The sequence below is a fragment of the Monodelphis domestica genome, chromosome 1, assembly GCF_027887165.1.
Source record: "Monodelphis domestica isolate mMonDom1 chromosome 1, mMonDom1.pri, whole genome shotgun sequence".
Taxonomy (NCBI): domain Eukaryota; kingdom Metazoa; phylum Chordata; class Mammalia; order Didelphimorphia; family Didelphidae; genus Monodelphis; species Monodelphis domestica.
The window spans coordinates 558105137-558123622 of record NC_077227.1 but is presented as its reverse complement, the minus strand read 5'-3'; the positions used below and the strand labels follow the sequence as shown (position 1 = coordinate 558123622).

Below are 18486 nucleotides of genomic sequence, written 5' to 3'. Positions count from 1 at the left end.
TCCCTATCTTTAGAATTGATATATAAGAAATAGAAAACATTTGCTTTGAATGCCATAGTGGAGTGAGATCTCATACCTTTGTCTTGATTGATGGAATATTCTTGTGTTAATTCCTTTAGATACAGTTGAAACAATGAAATAGTATAAATCTTTGCTATTCTGAAGATTGCCCAGATTTGAGAAGGATAACATATACCATGGAGGGCAGAATTCCATATGACCTTGGGAAGCTTCAAAAGTTTACAATTATCAACAAGGCAAAGATCCAGGACAACCTCAAGGGATTCATGAAGAAAACAGATATATATCATCATAGAGTGGGTCTGCATTCACAGTCTGAATGCAGATTGAAGCATGTTTCTTCACTTTATTTTCTTCATGAATTTTTCTCTGGTGTAATATGTGTCTTGTTTTACAACATGATGAATAAGGGAAAATGTCTTATGTGATAATAATATCTGTACAACTTACAACACACTGCCTGCTCTCTTGGGGAGGGTGAGAAATTGGAGGAAGGGGAGAAAAAGAATGAAAAGTAGTTTTTTGAACATAGCCAACATGAGACTTTGTTTCTCTTGGATAAGCATATTTATTATAATTTAATACATATTTATAACAATCATATGTGCTATATTATTATGTCATGTTATATTATGTCATATTAAAAATAAAAATAAATGGTAACACAAAAAAGTAGAAAAAAGAATTAAATGCTAGGGAATATTGACATGTTCACAGATTAAAGGGGCAGCTTGATAGCACAAAAGATAGTTCCCCACACATGCCACTATCTCTCATCTTCGTGTTTTTTTCATAAACTTCTATCTATGCCTAAAACAAACTCCCTCTCACCTTGCCTCAGAGAATCCCTGGAATCTTCCACACCACAGTTCAGGTTCCAATTTCTATAGGAAGCCTTTCCTGCCCTCTTCTCCCTCTTCTCCACAGTCATCAATGTCCCTGACCTCTGGAATCCTCAGCACTAGCTCAGCACTAGTAATATAGCCAGCATTTAATAAATACTTGTTAAATACTTCATTCATTTATTCTCTTTCAGTCTGGGACCATGTGGCTAGTTCCATACTCCAGAATTTCAGGTCAAACGGTAGAACCACCTCACCTGGATAGTTCCTAGAAGTGTCAATGATCTAATCCAAACCACATTTCTTCAAGAGTTTTACACATTTCCTTTCCTTCTCTTGCTACATACACATAAACTCAAAAGCATTCCTAAAGTTGGAAATAAAGGCCATCAATTTCACAGCCATACCAACTAAAATAAGTTACCATAACACAGTCCCCAAAAAACTAGTCAGAAATTCCTTCCTACTCTTTATGTTTTCTTTGTCAAAAAAAGAAAACTAGGATAATCAACAGAATATGAAAAATTCATATTACAATATATTTAACAGCAAAGATAATAAAAAGAATTCTCCAGTTATCATGTCCATAAACTTCTTACCCACCCTATAGAAGAGGTAAAGAGCTGTAGTTCTCTCATTGTAGAAACTATCTAATCTACCTCAAGAAATTATGACTTAAAGGGAATGAAGCTGTATAAAGTGCTTTTGACTAAGTATCCATGGCACCTTGAGTCTAGTTCTCACTTTGCCATTGAATAACTATGGTTTACTATTAACTTCCCTCATGGAAACTGTTTGCTCCTCCATAAAATGAAAGGGTTAGACTAAATATATAGGGTGGTTTCCATCCCTAAAGCATCTGTTGATATTTTCTTATGGTCTTGAGGCAATGTGATATTGCATAGCTATATTTTTTAATTTTTTTCCAGATTACATAAATACAATTTTTTATATTTGTTTTCTGACATTTTGCAATCCATGTTTTCTCTCTGCTTTTCACCACTCCTAAAGAATGAAGTTAATATCGTATAGGTTGTGCCTATGTTATCATATAATACATATTTCCATGTTTGTCATGCTGTGAAACAAGATATATATTGCTTGCACTAGAGGAAAATTCATGGAGGAAATAAAGTAAAAAATGGCATATTTAAATCTGCATTCAGACTCCATCAATTCCCTCTATGGCAATGGGTATCCTTTTATCCTTTGTTGTCCTGGATCCTTGTCTTGTTCATAATAGTTAAATCATTCACAATTAATAACCATACATTTTTCTTGTTACTGTGTCCAAATGTTCTCTTGGTTCTGCTCACTTCATTTTACATCATTTCACTGTCTTTGCATTTCTCTAATTAATAGTGATTTGGAGCATTTTTTCATAAGACTAAAAAATAGTCTTAATTTCTTAATCTGATAATTGCCTTCCATATCCTTTGACCATTTGTCAATTGGAAAATACTTGCTATTCTTATAAATTTGACTCATTTTTCTACATATTTGAGAAATTAAGCCTTTTATCAATGAGACTTGCTACAAAGATGTTTTACCAGTTGTTTATCTTTTAATATTTGGTTGCATTGATTTAGTTTGTACAGAAACTTTTTAAATTTAATGTAGTTGACATTACCAACTTTATAGTTTATAATGTTCTTTGTGTTTTGTTTTGATCTAAATTCTTCTCTTATCCCTAGGTCTGAAAGGTAACTATCTTGTGTTCTCCTACTTTGTTTATGTTATCACCCTTTATTTCTAAATCATGTATCCATTTTGACTTTACCTTGGTATATGGCATGAGGTCTTGGTCTTTGCCTAATTCCTGCCATACTATTTTATTGTTTTCCCAGCAATTTTTGTCAAATACTAAGTTTTCTCCCAAAAGTTTAGAACCTTGGGTTTGTTAAACACAAGATTACTGTGGTCATTCAAAATTGCATGTTGAGTACCTAAACTATTCCATTTGTCCTGCAGTCTATTTCTTAGCCAGTACCAGATTCTTTTGATGCTTGACACCTTATGATATAGTTTGAGGTCTGGTACAGCTAAGGCATCTTCCTTTAGAGTTTTTATTAATTCCTTTTCTACTATTTGTTCTTCCTAATGAATTCTGTTATTTTCTAGCTCCATGAAATAATTTTGGGGTTGTCTGATTGGTATGGCACAGAACAAGTAATTTAATTTAGGAAGAATTGCCATTTTGTTATATTGATTCAACCAACCCATGAGCAAATAATTTTCCAATTGTTTAGACTTTATTTCTATTGTTTGAAAAATTTGTAGTTGTGATCATATAGTTAACTGGTTTGTCCTGGTTGGTAGACTCCCAGATGTTTTATATTGATATAAATGAGAATTCTCTGACTATCTCTTGCTGTTGGGATTTATTGTTAAGAAAGGTTGATGATTTACATGGATTTATTATATATTCTGCTACTTTTCTAAAGTTTTTAATTGTGTTGATTAGTTTTAATTCTCTAGTATTCTATAGGTAAACAATCATATCATCTGCAAAGAGTGAAAGCCTTATTTCCTCACTGCCTATTCTAATTCCTTCAATTTCTCCTTTGTCTCTAATTGCTATATCCAGCACTTCTAATATAATATTGAATAATAGTGGTGATAATGGAAATACTCGTTTTATTCTTGATCTTATTGGCACTACTAACATCCCCATTATTGATGATGTTTCCCAATGGTTTTAGATAGATGCTATTTATCATTTGGAGAAACATTCCACTCATTCAAATGTTGCCTAGTATTTTTAACAGGATTGCATGTTGTATTTTGGTAAAAAGTTTTTTTCTGCATCATCTATTGAAATAATCATATGATTTTTATTATTTTTGTTATTTATATGGTCAGTTATGTTGATAATTTTCCTAATATTGAGCCATCTCTGTATTCCTGGTATAAAACCCACCTGTGGTAGTATATGATCTTTGTGATATCTTGCTGTAATCTCCTTACTATTATTTTGTTTAAGATTGTTGCATAAATATTCATTAGAGATATGGGTCTATGGTTTTCTTCCTCTTTTTGTTTCTACCTACTTTAATTTTCAATTTGTGTTATATTGGGAATTAATTATTTTTAGTGTTTGATAGAATTCACTTGAGAATCCATCTCACTCTGGGGCTTTTTTCATAAGGAATTCATTGATGGTTTATTCAATTTCTTTTTCTGAGATGGGATTGTTTAAGTATTCTATTTCCTCTTCTTTCCTGGACCAATTTATATGTCTTTAAATACTCATCTATTTCACTTAGTTTAGTGGATTTATTAGCATATAGTTGGACAAAATAATTTCTAACTATTCTCTAATTTCCTCTTCATTGGTTGTAATTTCACCCTTTTCATTTTTAATTCTATGTAGCTATAATTTTTCATGTATATGAAACCATGAAGTCTTCTCAACTAAATTATGGTAATAAATTCCAATTTGGTTTTCCTGTTAAACATAACTAAACAACATTTAAAAATAAATTTGGCTTCCCTGCTTTAAATAAATAATTAATATTTTAAAAGAAAATTTAAAAACATAAATTTGGTTTTAATGACTGTACTCTGTATTGGTCCATAACCTCTCCAATCTGTCCTTTGGAAAATACTATAACAAATATCTTCCTTTTGTTGTTGTTCAGTCATGCCCAACTCTTCATATTGGAATATAGTATGCCAAATTCTTCAATATTTCCCAAAGTTTGTCCAACCTCATGTTTGTTCCATGACAATATTTATTCATCTCATCTTCTGCTATCCATTTTTCTTTTGCCTTCAATCTTTCCCAATATCAGGGTCTTTTCCAATGAATTCTGGCTTTTTATTATGTGGCCAAAGTATTTAAGCTTCATTTTCAGTATTTGTACTCCCAGAAAGTAATCTGAATTAATTTCTTTAAGTATTGACTGACTTAATCTTCTTACTATCCAACAGATTTTCAAAAGGTCTTCTCTAGCACCATAGTTTGAAAACATTGATTCTTTAGCACTCAGCTTTCCTTATAGTCCAACTCTCAAAGCCATACATTCCTACTGGAAAAATAATAACTTTAAGTATATGGACCTTTATGAACAAAGTGATATCTATGTTTTTTAATATGCTATCCAGATTTATCATATCTTTTCTTCCAATGGGTGAACATCTTTTAATTTCATGATTGTAGTAATTATCTACAGTGATCTTCAAGCTCAGGTATATAAAATCTGACATTGCTTCCATTTCTTCTGTTTGCAAAAAGTGATGGGACCAGTGGCCAACATCTTTTTGTAGTCATCGTCTTGTTGTTGTTGTTGTTGTTGTTGTTGTTGTTGTTGTTTAACTTCAAGCCATCTATCTTCTTTCAGCCTGATCAAGAGGCTTCTTAATTCTTCATCACTTTCTGCCATCAGTGGCATCATCTGCATAATCATTTCTATTTCTCTTGGTAACTTTAATTATGGCTTTGGATTTCATCCACCCTGTCATCTTGCATGATGTACTCTGTATATAAGTTAAATAAATAAGGTGACTATACAGCTTTGTCATACTCTTAGTCTTAAACCAAATAGTCATTTCATGTTTGGTTCTAAATGTTGCTTCTTGAACCACATTCAGGTTCCTCTGGAGACAAATAAAATTATCTTGTACTACTATCTCTTTGAGGATTTATTGCTCTTAATGATCAGCATAATCATAAGGCTTTAGTGTAGTCAATGAAGCAAAAGTAGATTTTTCTGTAGCTCCTTTTTATCCATAATCATCTGAACGTGGGTAATTTGATTTTTAGTTCTTCTCCCTCTTCAAAAACCAGACAACTGCTAATTATTAGTTCACATATTGCTAACAATTAACTTGAAGAATCTTAAGCACTACATTGCTGAAGTGAAAAATGAGCTTAATTGCTCAGTAATTTGAACATTCTTTGGCATTGTCCTTCTTTAGGATTGTGATATAAACTGATCTTTTCCAATCCAATAGTGACTGTTAAGTTTTCAAAATGTGTTGATATATTAAGTGCAGCACTTTAGCAGTAGCATCTTTTAGGAAGTGAAGAGCTCAGCTGGAATTCCATCACCTCCACTAGTCCTATTGTTAGCAATGCACCTTAAGACTCACTTGATTTTTTTTTCTCCAGGGTATCTGGTTCTAGATCAGTAATCACAGCATCATGGTTATCAGTAATATAAAGATATTTTTCACAAGGTTCCCTTAATTCTTGCCTGCTCTTCTTAATCTCTTATATTTCTTTTAAGTCACTAACATTTTTTACTTTTTTATTCCCATTTTCAATTAAAGCATTCTCTTGATATCTCTCATTTTCTTGAAGACATTTCTTATCATTCTCATTCTTTTGTTTTCTTCTCTTTCTTTTCATTGTTCAAGAAAATCCTCAATTCTCATAGCTATTATTGGGAATTCTACATTCAGTTGGGTATATCTTTTCCTTTCTCCTTTTGCCTTTCACTTTCCTTCTTTTGTCAGCTATTTTTTCAACTATTTCATTCAGCAGCTATTTTGCTTTCTTACTCTTCTTTTTCTTTGGAATGTTTTCCGTTACTGCCTCCTGTATAATATTGCAAAACTCTGTTCATAGTTCTTTGGTTTTTCTATCTATCAGATCAATTCTTTAACTTTATCACTTTCACTTCATATTCATTAGAGATGTTATTTAGGTCATCCTTATAATCCCTGATTGTTTTCCCTACTTTCTCTACATCTGAATTTTACAGTAAAAATCCAATGATCTGAGCTACAGATAGCACCAGGTCTTGTTTTAACTGATTGTATAGAGCTTCTCCACCTTTGGCTGTAAAACACATATATTTTTTATTTTAATATTGACTTTTACTTTGACCATTGAGTGATGTTCATGTGTATTGTCCTTTTGAGTTATTGAAAAAAATGTTATCCTTATCTTGACAAACTCTATTAGTCTCTTCCTTGCTTCAATTTTTCCTCCAAGGCCAAATTTATTGATTTTTCAAATTATATTTTGATTTTCTACTTTAGCATTCCAATCCCCTATATTGAATATGGCATCATATTCTGGTATTACTTCTAAAAGACGTTGCATGTCTTTAAAGAATTGATCAACTTTGGTCTCTTCTGTATCAGTTGTTGGAGTATAGACTTGTATTACTAAGATACTGAACAGTTTGCATGGATTTGAATAAATATTCTGTCATTTTTATATTTTACCCCATAGCAGCTTTTATCATCCTCTTATTGACTCCATTTCTTCCAAGGAATTCTTGCCTTCAGTAGCATATGTAATATTCACCTGAAATAAATTTCTATCCCTTTAAGTACACTGATAACCAAGATATCAGTGTTTCATTTTTCTATCTCCAGTTTAATCATATCCAGTACACCTTGTTCCATGGATATTACATTCCACATTCCTATGTAATATTGATCTTTGTAGCATCAGACTTTCCTTTCATTACCAGACACATCTACGGTTGAGCTTCCTTTCAATTTTGACCTAGTCACTTCATTAGTAATGGAGATATTTGAGTTATCTTCTGTTCTTCCCCAAAAGTGTACTGGAAACTGTAAAAATAAAGGTGAGACTGCAAAAACTAATATAGCAATGGATTTGATTATTAATTATAAACAGATTTTGGACACTCTGCCTGCTGTGCTCACAAAGTATCCTCAACTTATATCAGTGAAGTGAAGCTCATAAATGAATTTTTCTTCAGGGCCAGACACAAGGATGCTAAAGAGACTCTGGATATAAAAAAAAATAAAATATTTATTGGAATACATAAGGAAAAAAGGATTTCTAACTCTAAGGGATTCTATCTCCACCCAAATAAAACTCCCTGGTTCCACAAGGAACTGCTTCTCCTGTTTTTCACAGGCTACACTAATCCTTCCTGATCTGAATAACCCAAATTATTACTATTCTAGGAGGCAGAGTCAAGATGGTGGCCTAGAAGGAGCAGAAGTTCAAACCTCTGAATACCCTTCCTTACCAATCACAAACTGAATGCTCCTAGGGGACTGAAAAGCAAACCTACCAACAAGACAGAGTTGGAGAACCCTCCTGCTGGACTCAATTCAAAAGGTGCACCCCCAAAAATGCCAGAATCCAAGAACACTCGGGTTCAAGGGGAAGGTGGAAGGAAGGTCTTAGGACCCCTCCCCTGCCCACCCAGAGTGCTAAGACTCCAGCTGCAGCGGGAACTTCTGGGCAGGCAAAGGTACTGGTTTGGAGGGTATATCTTGCCAACAAGGCTGTGCCATGTTCAGAGCATTGAACACAGAGGAGGGGAAGGAGCTACAGAATGAGCATAGACCTGGAAGCCTGGACAGAACTGTGGAGATCCTCCATATTTGCTCCAGCCTTCCAGGAGGTTTTGGACTCAGAACACACCCAAGCTGAACTTAATCCCATCAAAAGTCTTCAGAACTCAGGGAAGGTTAGACTCCACATCCTCCTCATTGCCTGCTGGACTTTAATCCAATAAAAAGCCTCCAGAGGACAGGGAAGCTCAAATCCCCAACAACCCTCCCCCCAGAGACTGCACCGAGAGATCTTCTGTCAAAGCTCCAAGGGGGGAGACTGACAAAAGCTCCCAAAACCAAAAAAAAAAAATGAGAGGAGCAAGAGCACAGACAAGTACAGGAAGCAACGAAGGGGTGACTATGAGCAAACAACAGAAAAAAGTAGAAAGAAATTCCAATAGATATCTTCTATACAGCGAACGGAACAGAGGGGGTGGCATCAGCAAACAATAAATTAGAAATCCTAGCGAATTGGATACAGGTTGTAGAAGAACTCAAAATGCAATTCAAAACACAATTAAGAGAGGCTGGAGACAACTTTAACAGCAAGATAAGTCATATGGAAACAGAAAACAGTTTCTTGAAAGCCAAAATCAATCAGCTGGAAAATGAGGCAAAGGAGATGAAAGATGGCCTTCAAAGAAAATTAGACCAGAAGGAAAAGGATGACCAAAAAGCCAGGGATGAAATCCAGTCTTTAAGAACCAGAATACAACACCTGGAATTAAGTGACCTCACACGGCAGCAAGAGACTATAATACAAAACCAAAAGAATGAAAAATTTGAGGAAAATATGAAGCATCTCATTCACAAAACAGAGGATTTAGAAAATTGTTCAATGAGAGACAATTTAAGAATCATTGATCTACCAGAAGACCATGACAAAATAACAATCCTGGACATAATACTACAGGAAATTATTCAAGAAAACTGCCCCGATATCCTAGAACAAGAGGAAAAAGTGGAGATTAAAAGAATCCACAGATCACCTCCTATTCTTAATCCCCAACTGACAACACCCAGGAATGTTATAGCCAAATTCAAGAACTATCATACCAAAGAAAAGATATTACAAGCTGCCAAAAAGAAGTCATTCAGATACCATGGAACCACAGTGAGGATAATGCAGATCTGACTGCATCCACACTAATGGACCGAAAGGCATGGAATAAGATATTCCGGAAAGCAGGGGAACTAAGTCTACAACCAAGAATCAACTACCCAGCAAAACTGAATATCTTCTTACAGGGGAAAGTATGGTCATTAAACAAAATAGAAGAATTCCAAGAATTTGTAAAGAAAAGACCAGACCTGAACAGAAAATTTGATGTCCAAGCACAGAACTCAAGAGAATCATCAAAAGGTAATTAAAAAAGAGGGGGGAAAGAAAAACAAATTATTACTATTCTAAATAAATCTAACACTATTATCCTCTTAATTCTAACGTTGCCTTCAAGATATAAACATAGTAAAAGCTAGCTGATTGACTCTCAACAAGAATCAAGTGAGACTTAGCAGACTTAGAGTCCAATCTAAAGGCCAGGACTTTCTTTTGTCTTCTCAGAGTTAAACAATCTATAAAGACAGTAATAGGTAGTCAATAGTGTTTCCCAAGTTGGAAAAAGAAAGCACTTAACTCCTTCAGTTATTTACCTCAGACAGTGAAAGAGAAAGGCAAAAATATTATCTACTCAAAGTTCTCATGGCAATAGTCTCTGTTTGTGACTCTGCCAACTGCCTGAAAAAAAACCATTACAACTGTCAACATTTGAAATTGACACTCTCAGCTCTGCTTCAAACTTCACTTCTTTCTCAAACCCGTTTCTCTACTTCTTAACTCTAAACTACTATAAAAGACTTATTATCTAATATCATACTTCTAATTTCCCTCCTTCAAGCATATGGAGAGATAAAAAAAAATATCTCTCCCAAATTCTTACTATTCTATGTAATTCTAAAACTATATCTAACTTTATTATTATTATATTTCCCAAAAAAATAGTCTTAATCTTATGCTTATCTTATCCTATTCTTATGGCTATATCCTATCTGTGCTAACCTGGACTAGGGATACAAATCAAAGAAAATATCAATGAAAAGAAATAATCAATGGAAATATAGTTGCACAAATGCAAGTGCAAAACATATGATTACAGAAATTCAAAATGTAAAATACAGAATGCAAACCTTTGAAAAACTTTTTAATAACCCTTACTTTCCATCTTGGTATAAATACTGTGTATTGGTTCTAAGGCAGAAGAGTGATGGGAGTTAAGTGACTTGCCCCAGGTCACACAGCTGGGAAATATCTGAGACCATATTTGAATCTAGGACCTCCCATCTCTAGGCCTAGCACTCAATCCACTGAGCTACCCAGCTGCCCCCCTGAAAAACTTTTGAAACAATAAAATACAGTTCCAAAAACCCTTCTGACCTTAGGGGCTCATTTTCAAGTGTCATGTTTTTTTATCATTTTTAATATTGTCTATTGGGTTTTCTTGGCAAAGATATTGGAGTGGCTTATTTTTTCTCCAGTTGATTATCTTTGATTTCTACTATGACATGTCTATTTGGGGTAATTCTGTACAGTATAACTTATAGTTTCATTGAGCCATAAAAAGGCAGTGATCCAGGAGGGGAGCAATCTTTCTAAAGTAATTCAATTCAAATCATCAAAATTTATTGAACCCCTACTATGCATAAGGCATTATCCTAGGTCTTGGGGACACAAAGACAGAAGAAAATAGTTCCAGTTCTCAATGAATGTGTATTCTATTGAGAATATATAGTATATATATATATATGGAAGCAAATATAAAATGTTTTGAGAAGAGATATAGAACTAACCACCAAGAGAGATGGCAAACAGTTGAGGGGAGAGTTCTTTGAAAGAAGCTGAGTGAACATGGAGTTGGATAAATCTATCAAGAGGCTGATAAAAAGGGATTAAAGTTCAGGAGAGATCTTAAGACTAGAAGTATACATTTGGGGAGATATATCTATAGAGATGATTGAATTCATTGGAACTGATGAGATCTCTGAAAGAGGTGTGGAGAGGAGAAAAGTGCCAAGGCAGACCATTAGGGTTTACTCATACTTATTAGGTGGAAGATGGATAATGATCCAGGAATAGAGATTGAAAAGAAACAAAGGGAAAGAAGTGTACTAGAAGCCAAGAGGGAAAAGTATCCAGGAATGGAACTAGAGAGAAAGAGGGAGAAGATGAGAGAAATCATGTGAAAACCTACAGAGAGACCAAGTTAAATAAGTTCTGAAAAAATGCCATAGAATTTAGCAATTATAAGACCATAAGTCATCTTGGAGATTTTAAATAAGATAAAGCAGGGGAATAAAAGATCAATGTAAGGATTTCCTAAACATTCTAATGATATGCTAGGGTATTAGCTATTGCTAGTTACTAATCAAATTGAAGAAATTGTACATTCATCCTGATATGATTATAATGCTTTAACCACTGGATTAAAATAACTATGAGGCACAGGGAAGCCCTAGTGACTGGCTAGCTGAGACTTAATCTAGTATGTTAATGTTTAGCTCTTAAGAGTGTTCTCAGTGGGACAGCTGGGTAGCACAGTGGATTGAGAGTCAGGCCTAGAGACTGGAGGTCCTAGGTTCAAATTTAACCTCAGACACTTCCCAGCTGTGTGACCCTGGGCAAGTCACTTGACCCCCATTGCCTAGCCCTTACCACTCTTCTGCCTTGGAGTCAATACACAGTATTGACTCCAAGACAGAAGGTAAGGGTTTAAAAAAAAAAAGAGTGTTCTCAGTTATTCAGAATTTAATTTTCTTTTTCACTTCTGCCTTTTCCAGGTTGTATCAAGAGATTTGGGTATGGGGAGGGTGGGCTATGGTAGGGATCCCCTTTAGTGACTTCATATTCATTTCCTCTCTGAATCTCCTTTTTTGTATTTATCTCACTTACATATTAGGATATTTTTTTTACATTTCTTTTCCTTCACTTAATTGCAAGTTCATATTTGTCAAATTGAATAAAATACACTATCCCACAAATCATCTGATTTAAAATCTGTTAAATCCCTCAAGGCAAAAACATTGTGTTATATTTCCAGTACCTACCACAGTTAAGTAAACATTCATTGAGGTAGATACTGATATGATGATGATGGAGCCTTGCCTGCATTAATATGGCTACTAGCTAATCTTCAAGATCCCAGGTCTAAGAATCTATTATCCTATGGTTTTACTTGGAGAAAATATCAGAATAAAATGAAAATATTTTGTTTTAATACTATTATTTTACCCACTAGGTCAAATTAAGTTGCTAAATCAACCTCCCATATACTGATTCCTTTTTCTCTACTTATCTGACCAACAGCCCATCACCTCTATCTCTCATTGCACTGTCTTTTCATAGACTTCCACCAATTCTTAGAACACATTCCCTTCTGACCTTGCCTCAAGGAATCCCTAGTTTCCCCCAAGACTTGGTTTTCAGGTTCCAATTTCTACAAGAAAACTCTCCTGATTTTCTCTCTTCCCCATAATAGTGTTCCTACTCCCTGGTTGCATTTAGCACAGTGCTAGGAATATATTAGACTCTTAAGAAGTACTTGTGGATCATTTTATTCATTCATTTGTTCAACCTGGGACCCCAGGTCTGTTTAGGTCAAACAATAGAACCACCAGACTAATTCCCAATAGTGTCAATGACCTAACCCAACCACATTTCTGAACCATAACTTTGTCCTCTTAATTGATCTTCCTGCTACTGTTTCTCCCCTGTTAATATGTTTTAGGCACTAGAAAAAATGCTAAGAATATAAATATACCTTTATATATATATATATATGTATAATATTAAATAATACCTGGTCTCAAGGAACTTCTATCAAGACAGCTTCCTATACTTAATATACAGAATAAATGTAAAAATAATAAATTAAAATATAAAGTAAATTAAAAGACAGTTTAGGAGAGAGAATACTAGCAGTTGGAGGAATCAAGAAGGGTTCTATGCAGAAAACTGGTACTTGAGTTGCAACTTGAAGCAAAAATGGTATTCTGTGAGTAGGTTATTCTTGTCAAATATGGAATATAGTCAATGCCAGGACAAAGAAACAAGAAGAGGAAATAAAGGGAATAGCATATAAGGGAAAGAAAAGAGGTCAGGTTGACTAGGTAGAGATGAGGGTGAGAAAGAGGAGAAATAATATTCAAAGAGGTTGGGAAATTATATTAGTCCTGGTTGTAGGTTGTTTTAAGAGCTTTAAAAACTAAATGGAAGAGTTTATATTTATCCTATAGCAGAGAGGTCTTAACTTCTTTTGTGTCAAGGACACCTTTGGCAGTTTGATGAGACTTATGGATTCTTTTCCAGAATCATTTTTTAAATCCCTTAAATTAAATACAGAGGATTGCAAAGGAAACTAATTCGAAACAGTTATCAAAATGTTAACACCAACAAGTTCATGTATCCCAGGTTTGAACCCCAGGCAATAGGGAGCCACTAGAGTTGAGGAAGGGTGACATGGTCATATTCACACTTAGGGCAAATAATGTTAACATCAATGTGTAGGATGAAATGGAATGGGCAGGAACCTAAACTAGGGAGATGAGTTTGGTATCTGTTGAAATAATTTGGGCAACAGATGTTGAAGGTCTAAACCTTATCAGATGTGGTTCGATGAGTTAGTTGTGAGGGATATTTTAGAGGGAGAAATGAAAAGATTTGGCAGCTGAATGAATGTATGGGATGAGAAATTAGGGATAATGCAGGTTATAAATATGAAAAATTGCCAGAATGGTGATGCCTTTTAAAAAAAGAGGATTTGGGATGTGAGGTGAGTTTCAAAGATACTTAGTTCACTTTTGGACATGTTGAGATTGATAGTTATAAAGGGCAACCATAACTAGTAATTGGTTATGTGGGACAGGTTGGGAGAGAATTGGGGCTGGATAAATAATATAGATCTGTGAGACTCCTAAGTTGAGTTGATAATGAAACCCATTGGAGAAGCAAGAGTCAAGGAGAGAAGAAGACCTTGGATATAGCCTTGGAGAGCACCCACAATTTTATTTTTGAATCCTCAGTCCCTAGCAGTACTAAGGGCTTAATAAATACCTCTTAGGTTAGATTCCTACCAGTCTATAAATTATATGATACTTCTGCAACCCCTTCTCACTGATCCAATTTAAACATTACAAGAATCTGAATCCTTTAGGTCACTCTGTAGATAGATAGTGTTGAACTTGTAGTCAGCAAGAAATGAGTTTGAATCCTTTCTTAAATATTTAACCACTGTGTGATATTCTGGAAAAGTGTCTCAATCTTTCTCAGCTTCAGTTTCCCTTATCTGTAAAATCTGTAAAATCTATAAGTTAATAATAGCATCTACCCCATAGGCTACTGAGGATCAAATGATATGACAGACATAAAGTGCTTTACAAACCTGAATACCAAATATTCATAATATTAAAAATAGAAGTTCCTTTCACTGACCACACATAAGGATCTCATTTTACAAAACAGGTGAACCAATAAAGTGGAGGAATTCCATGGAGAATGGAACAACCTCCAGGAAGTGATGCAGAGGGAAAGGAGCAGAGCCAGGAGAACATTGTACACAGAGACTGATACACTGTGGTACAATCGAACGTAATGGACTTCTCCATTAGGGGCAATGCAATGTCCCTGAACAATCTGCAGGGATCTAGGAGAAAAAAACACTACCCTCAAGCAGAGGATAAACTGTGGGAGTAAAAACACCAAGGAAAGGCAACAGCTTGACTACAGGGGTGGAGGGGATATGATTGAGGAGAAATTCTAATTGAACACCCTAATGCAAAAACCAATAACATGGAAATGAGTTCGGATGGAGGACACATGTGATATCCAGAGGAGTCATGCATTGCCAATGGGAGGGTTGGGGGGCGGTGAGGAAAAGAAAATGATCTTTGTTTCTAATGAATAATGTTTGAAAATGACCAAATAAAATAATGTTTAAAAATAGTTGAATCAATTATCAAAAATATCCCTTGTAACAGATTCAGAGAATTAGTGGTTGCTTGATTCTCAATTATGCACAGTCAGTGATTGGTTTCTGACAGGTCCCTTGAAACCAAATCTCAGTCTTCATTAACATACATTAATTTTCATATTTCCTTATTCTTTAGCCACTAGATATTTTAGATTGATTTCTATGTTTCTTATCTTTTAAAAGTCATTGAGATCACTACTAATAATTCACAACTATGTAGCCTCTTCTAGTTTACAAACCACCTTTCCTATATTAGTTCATTTTTTTACATTTAAAATTATATATCAGTCACAGAGCTGATATCTCAGTTCCCCTAAATTCACACATTTTGTCACCATTTGGTGTGTTAGTCCAATATATGGGTTATTGTATAGAGGACGAAAGCTGAGATTAAGAGAGATGTAAAACATTGCCCATAGAGCATCATAATCAGGATTCCAACCTTCTTCTCTTGACTTCACTAAACCATAACTACTTCTCAACCTGAGTTCCAGAGAATTTGGGAAGGGGAGAGGGAGGAATACAATTCTCTTCTGAAATAGTCTTGGAATTTTTATTATAATATTCTTGGGGTGATGTCATTACTGTCCAAACTATCTCTATGTAACACTATAAGTACAATCAGGAGTACAGAAGCTATCACTTGGGGATACAATTGGATGGCCTTTAAGTAATGTGAAGCGGAAGTAATGAGCCCCTTCTGGAAGAAAAGATCACTGGTATGCTTTGGGACGGCAGGGCTAGAGCCTGCATTGTGTTAAATAAGTACCTGTGATTTTTTACTTAGCTTAGGCTACATGTTAAGTCCCAACCTTTTTTGAGTTGTTAGCTACTGAACTTTTCAAAAGACTAATTATAAATTCAACCAACATCTTTAACACTACTGATCAAGAGCTCCCTGTGCTCATTCGTAAAGTTTTCTCTCTCCAGGTATATTTAGAAGACACAGCAAGCAGTAGAAATATCATTAAAAGCCATATTCACACTGGAAAAAAATGTGAATAGTCTAATTAAGAAGCATACTTCATATGAAGATTAAATACTTAGATTAAATGCATGTCAATTGCAACTACAATCAGCAGAGGACCAGAGATTCACATGTTACCCTCAAAGTTATGTTGGACCCCCAGTGGAGTGAGTGTTGAAGAATATCTCAAAGCTACCTTCAGGCAGTCACACTGGAGACTATATAGCTCTCCTTTTGCAACAAGTCAGCAAAAAAGAAAATCTTTGAGTCCTTAATGAAAGCAAGTCAACCAAGATTTAGGTTCCTATTTTCTGTCCTTATTAGTTGTCAGTGTTTTCCTCCCTCTCTATTGACATGAGTTTTGCAAGATTCAGGGACTACTTTTTTTCTTTATTTATATAAAGAATTTGTCCATGCAAGTTTTTTTTTTTTTTCCTCCAGGTCTCATGGCTCTAATTATAATCTTAAATTCCTTAGATGTAAGCAGCTGAAATTAAATCATGAGGAGCTACATACCTTCAAGGTCATCCTGGTAGATGACAATTTCTCTGTTTCCCTCCAAATGAATTGCTGTAGAAAGGAGGGGAAAAATTGATAAATTCTTAAAATCAAAAGATTTCATAAAGATTTGAGGTCCGCAAAATATTTCTTTGCTGTAACTGTAATGCCTTCCCATTCTGTTATTAAAATTACCCACTCTGATGCAAGGAGGTTTGACATGCTTAGAGCTTGTCCTAATAAATTGTAACCCACTTTTCTACCATCAGTCAAATTATTCAATAGGCATATTGGTATAACACACCAGAAAATATAGTTATCCACTTAGAATAAATGAATAAGAGTCCAGAGAATTTCGAGGAGTCAGTGTCAGATAAAATTACATTTCAGAAATGTCACTTGGTTATATAATTTTGTCCTAGTTTCTGTAATTTGAAATTATTCCACCAATGGTTAAGAATTTATTAAGAGCCAAATTCTAAACTGAGACTGTTTTAATTGAATTTTTCCCACAAGTATTATTAAGAAGGTTAAATGCTTTGGTTTTAGCAGAGTAAATGTTAACCTGGTTTTATCCATTTCCTAAGCAGCATTGATGGAAATATATTAGAGATTAGCTAAGTGAATGCTATTGTTAGGCTCAGCTTTTGAACTTCTAATGACTTGTCAATGATAGAAGAGAATAAGAAAAACAGGGCAAGATATGGGGAAAGAAAAAAATAAGGCCTATACCCATATGCCTATGTATGTTGTGAAGATTAAATTAACTCTCCCTGGCTATTCATAGATTTAATCAACAAATGCATATATATCCCACTCAAGCTTGAGTGGGGGAAGTCTATGACCCACGTGTGCAATAGTGGGTAACGAATCAGAATCGATGGACTGCCCAAAGTCCTAAGCAAAAGCTTTAGCTATAATTGGCACACATCAAATGAAGGAAGTTACAGGAAGTGATGAAAAGAAAGTCTTTAAAAATGCCAAGAAACTTCCTGTGAGATCTCCTCTTCAATCTTCAACTTGACTTTGGAGGAGCTCAGGCTTGAGATCCCAGACTTCTTCCCTTTGTACTGACATGTGGTGAGTGAAGGGCTGACTCCCTTTCCTGGATTTTCTGAAGAGACTAGCCTAAGGAGAGGTTCCCCCTCTTGAGAGAGGCTCCTTGTATCCCCATGTCCTCGGCTCAAAGCTGAGGCCCCTCTGGTTAAGGACTGACTAGCCCTGCCTGGTTGAGCCTGGGCCAGGCCAAAACAAAAAACTTAGTGTATAGTTGAGATATTTTACCCTATCCTGTCACTGATTTTTCTTACTTTCACTCTTTCTAAATTTTATAAATACATTGTGAAAATAAATCTCTTTAGAATTAATTAAATTCCTGGTGACTTGATTCTTAAATAATCCAGTCCAACCTTTTATAAAAAACCCTCACATTTCTACCCCTAACAATGTGCATATTGGGTGAGAGGAGGAGAGACACACAGAGAGTTTTCAATTATGGATAGATCATCACTAGTTGGTTACCTACCTTGTAATCTCTTGAGGTCAACAGGATCCAGGGCTGCAACTGCCTCAGAAACCCTAGATGGCCTACTAATGCCAGCATTATTGATTGCTCTTACGCGGAACATGTAGGACCTTCCCTCAAAAAGTCCACTTACGGGATATTTGCAGATTTTCACTGGCGAGTCATTGCACTGAATCCAATTATCAGTTCCCACTTCACATCTTAAAAGTTAAAAAAATATAAAAAACTCTGAGGAACTGACAAATTTGCACAAAATGAAAAATTATTTAATGGCTAGAAAATATATCAAATCAATAAAATCTAAACTAAATAAACTCTAAGTATATACAGATGAACATT

The 18486-nt window shown here is 34.8% G+C and overlaps 1 protein-coding gene across 2 annotated transcripts in view; it reads right to left on the bottom strand.

The window, feature by feature from the left end:
• The window catches only part of MYOM2 (myomesin 2), a 163527-nt gene that overhangs the window by 79250 nt on the left and 65791 nt on the right, over nt 1–18486 (bottom strand). For both annotated transcript variants that reach the window (XM_001381469.3, XM_007476226.3), the window contains 2 exons: nt 18148–18347; nt 16641–16694 (listed from right to left, as the gene is read on the bottom strand). In XM_001381469.3, the coding sequence (XP_001381506.2) occupies nt 16641–16694; nt 18148–18347 (254 nt within the window). The remainder of the gene's footprint in view (nt 1–16640; nt 16695–18147; nt 18348–18486) is intronic.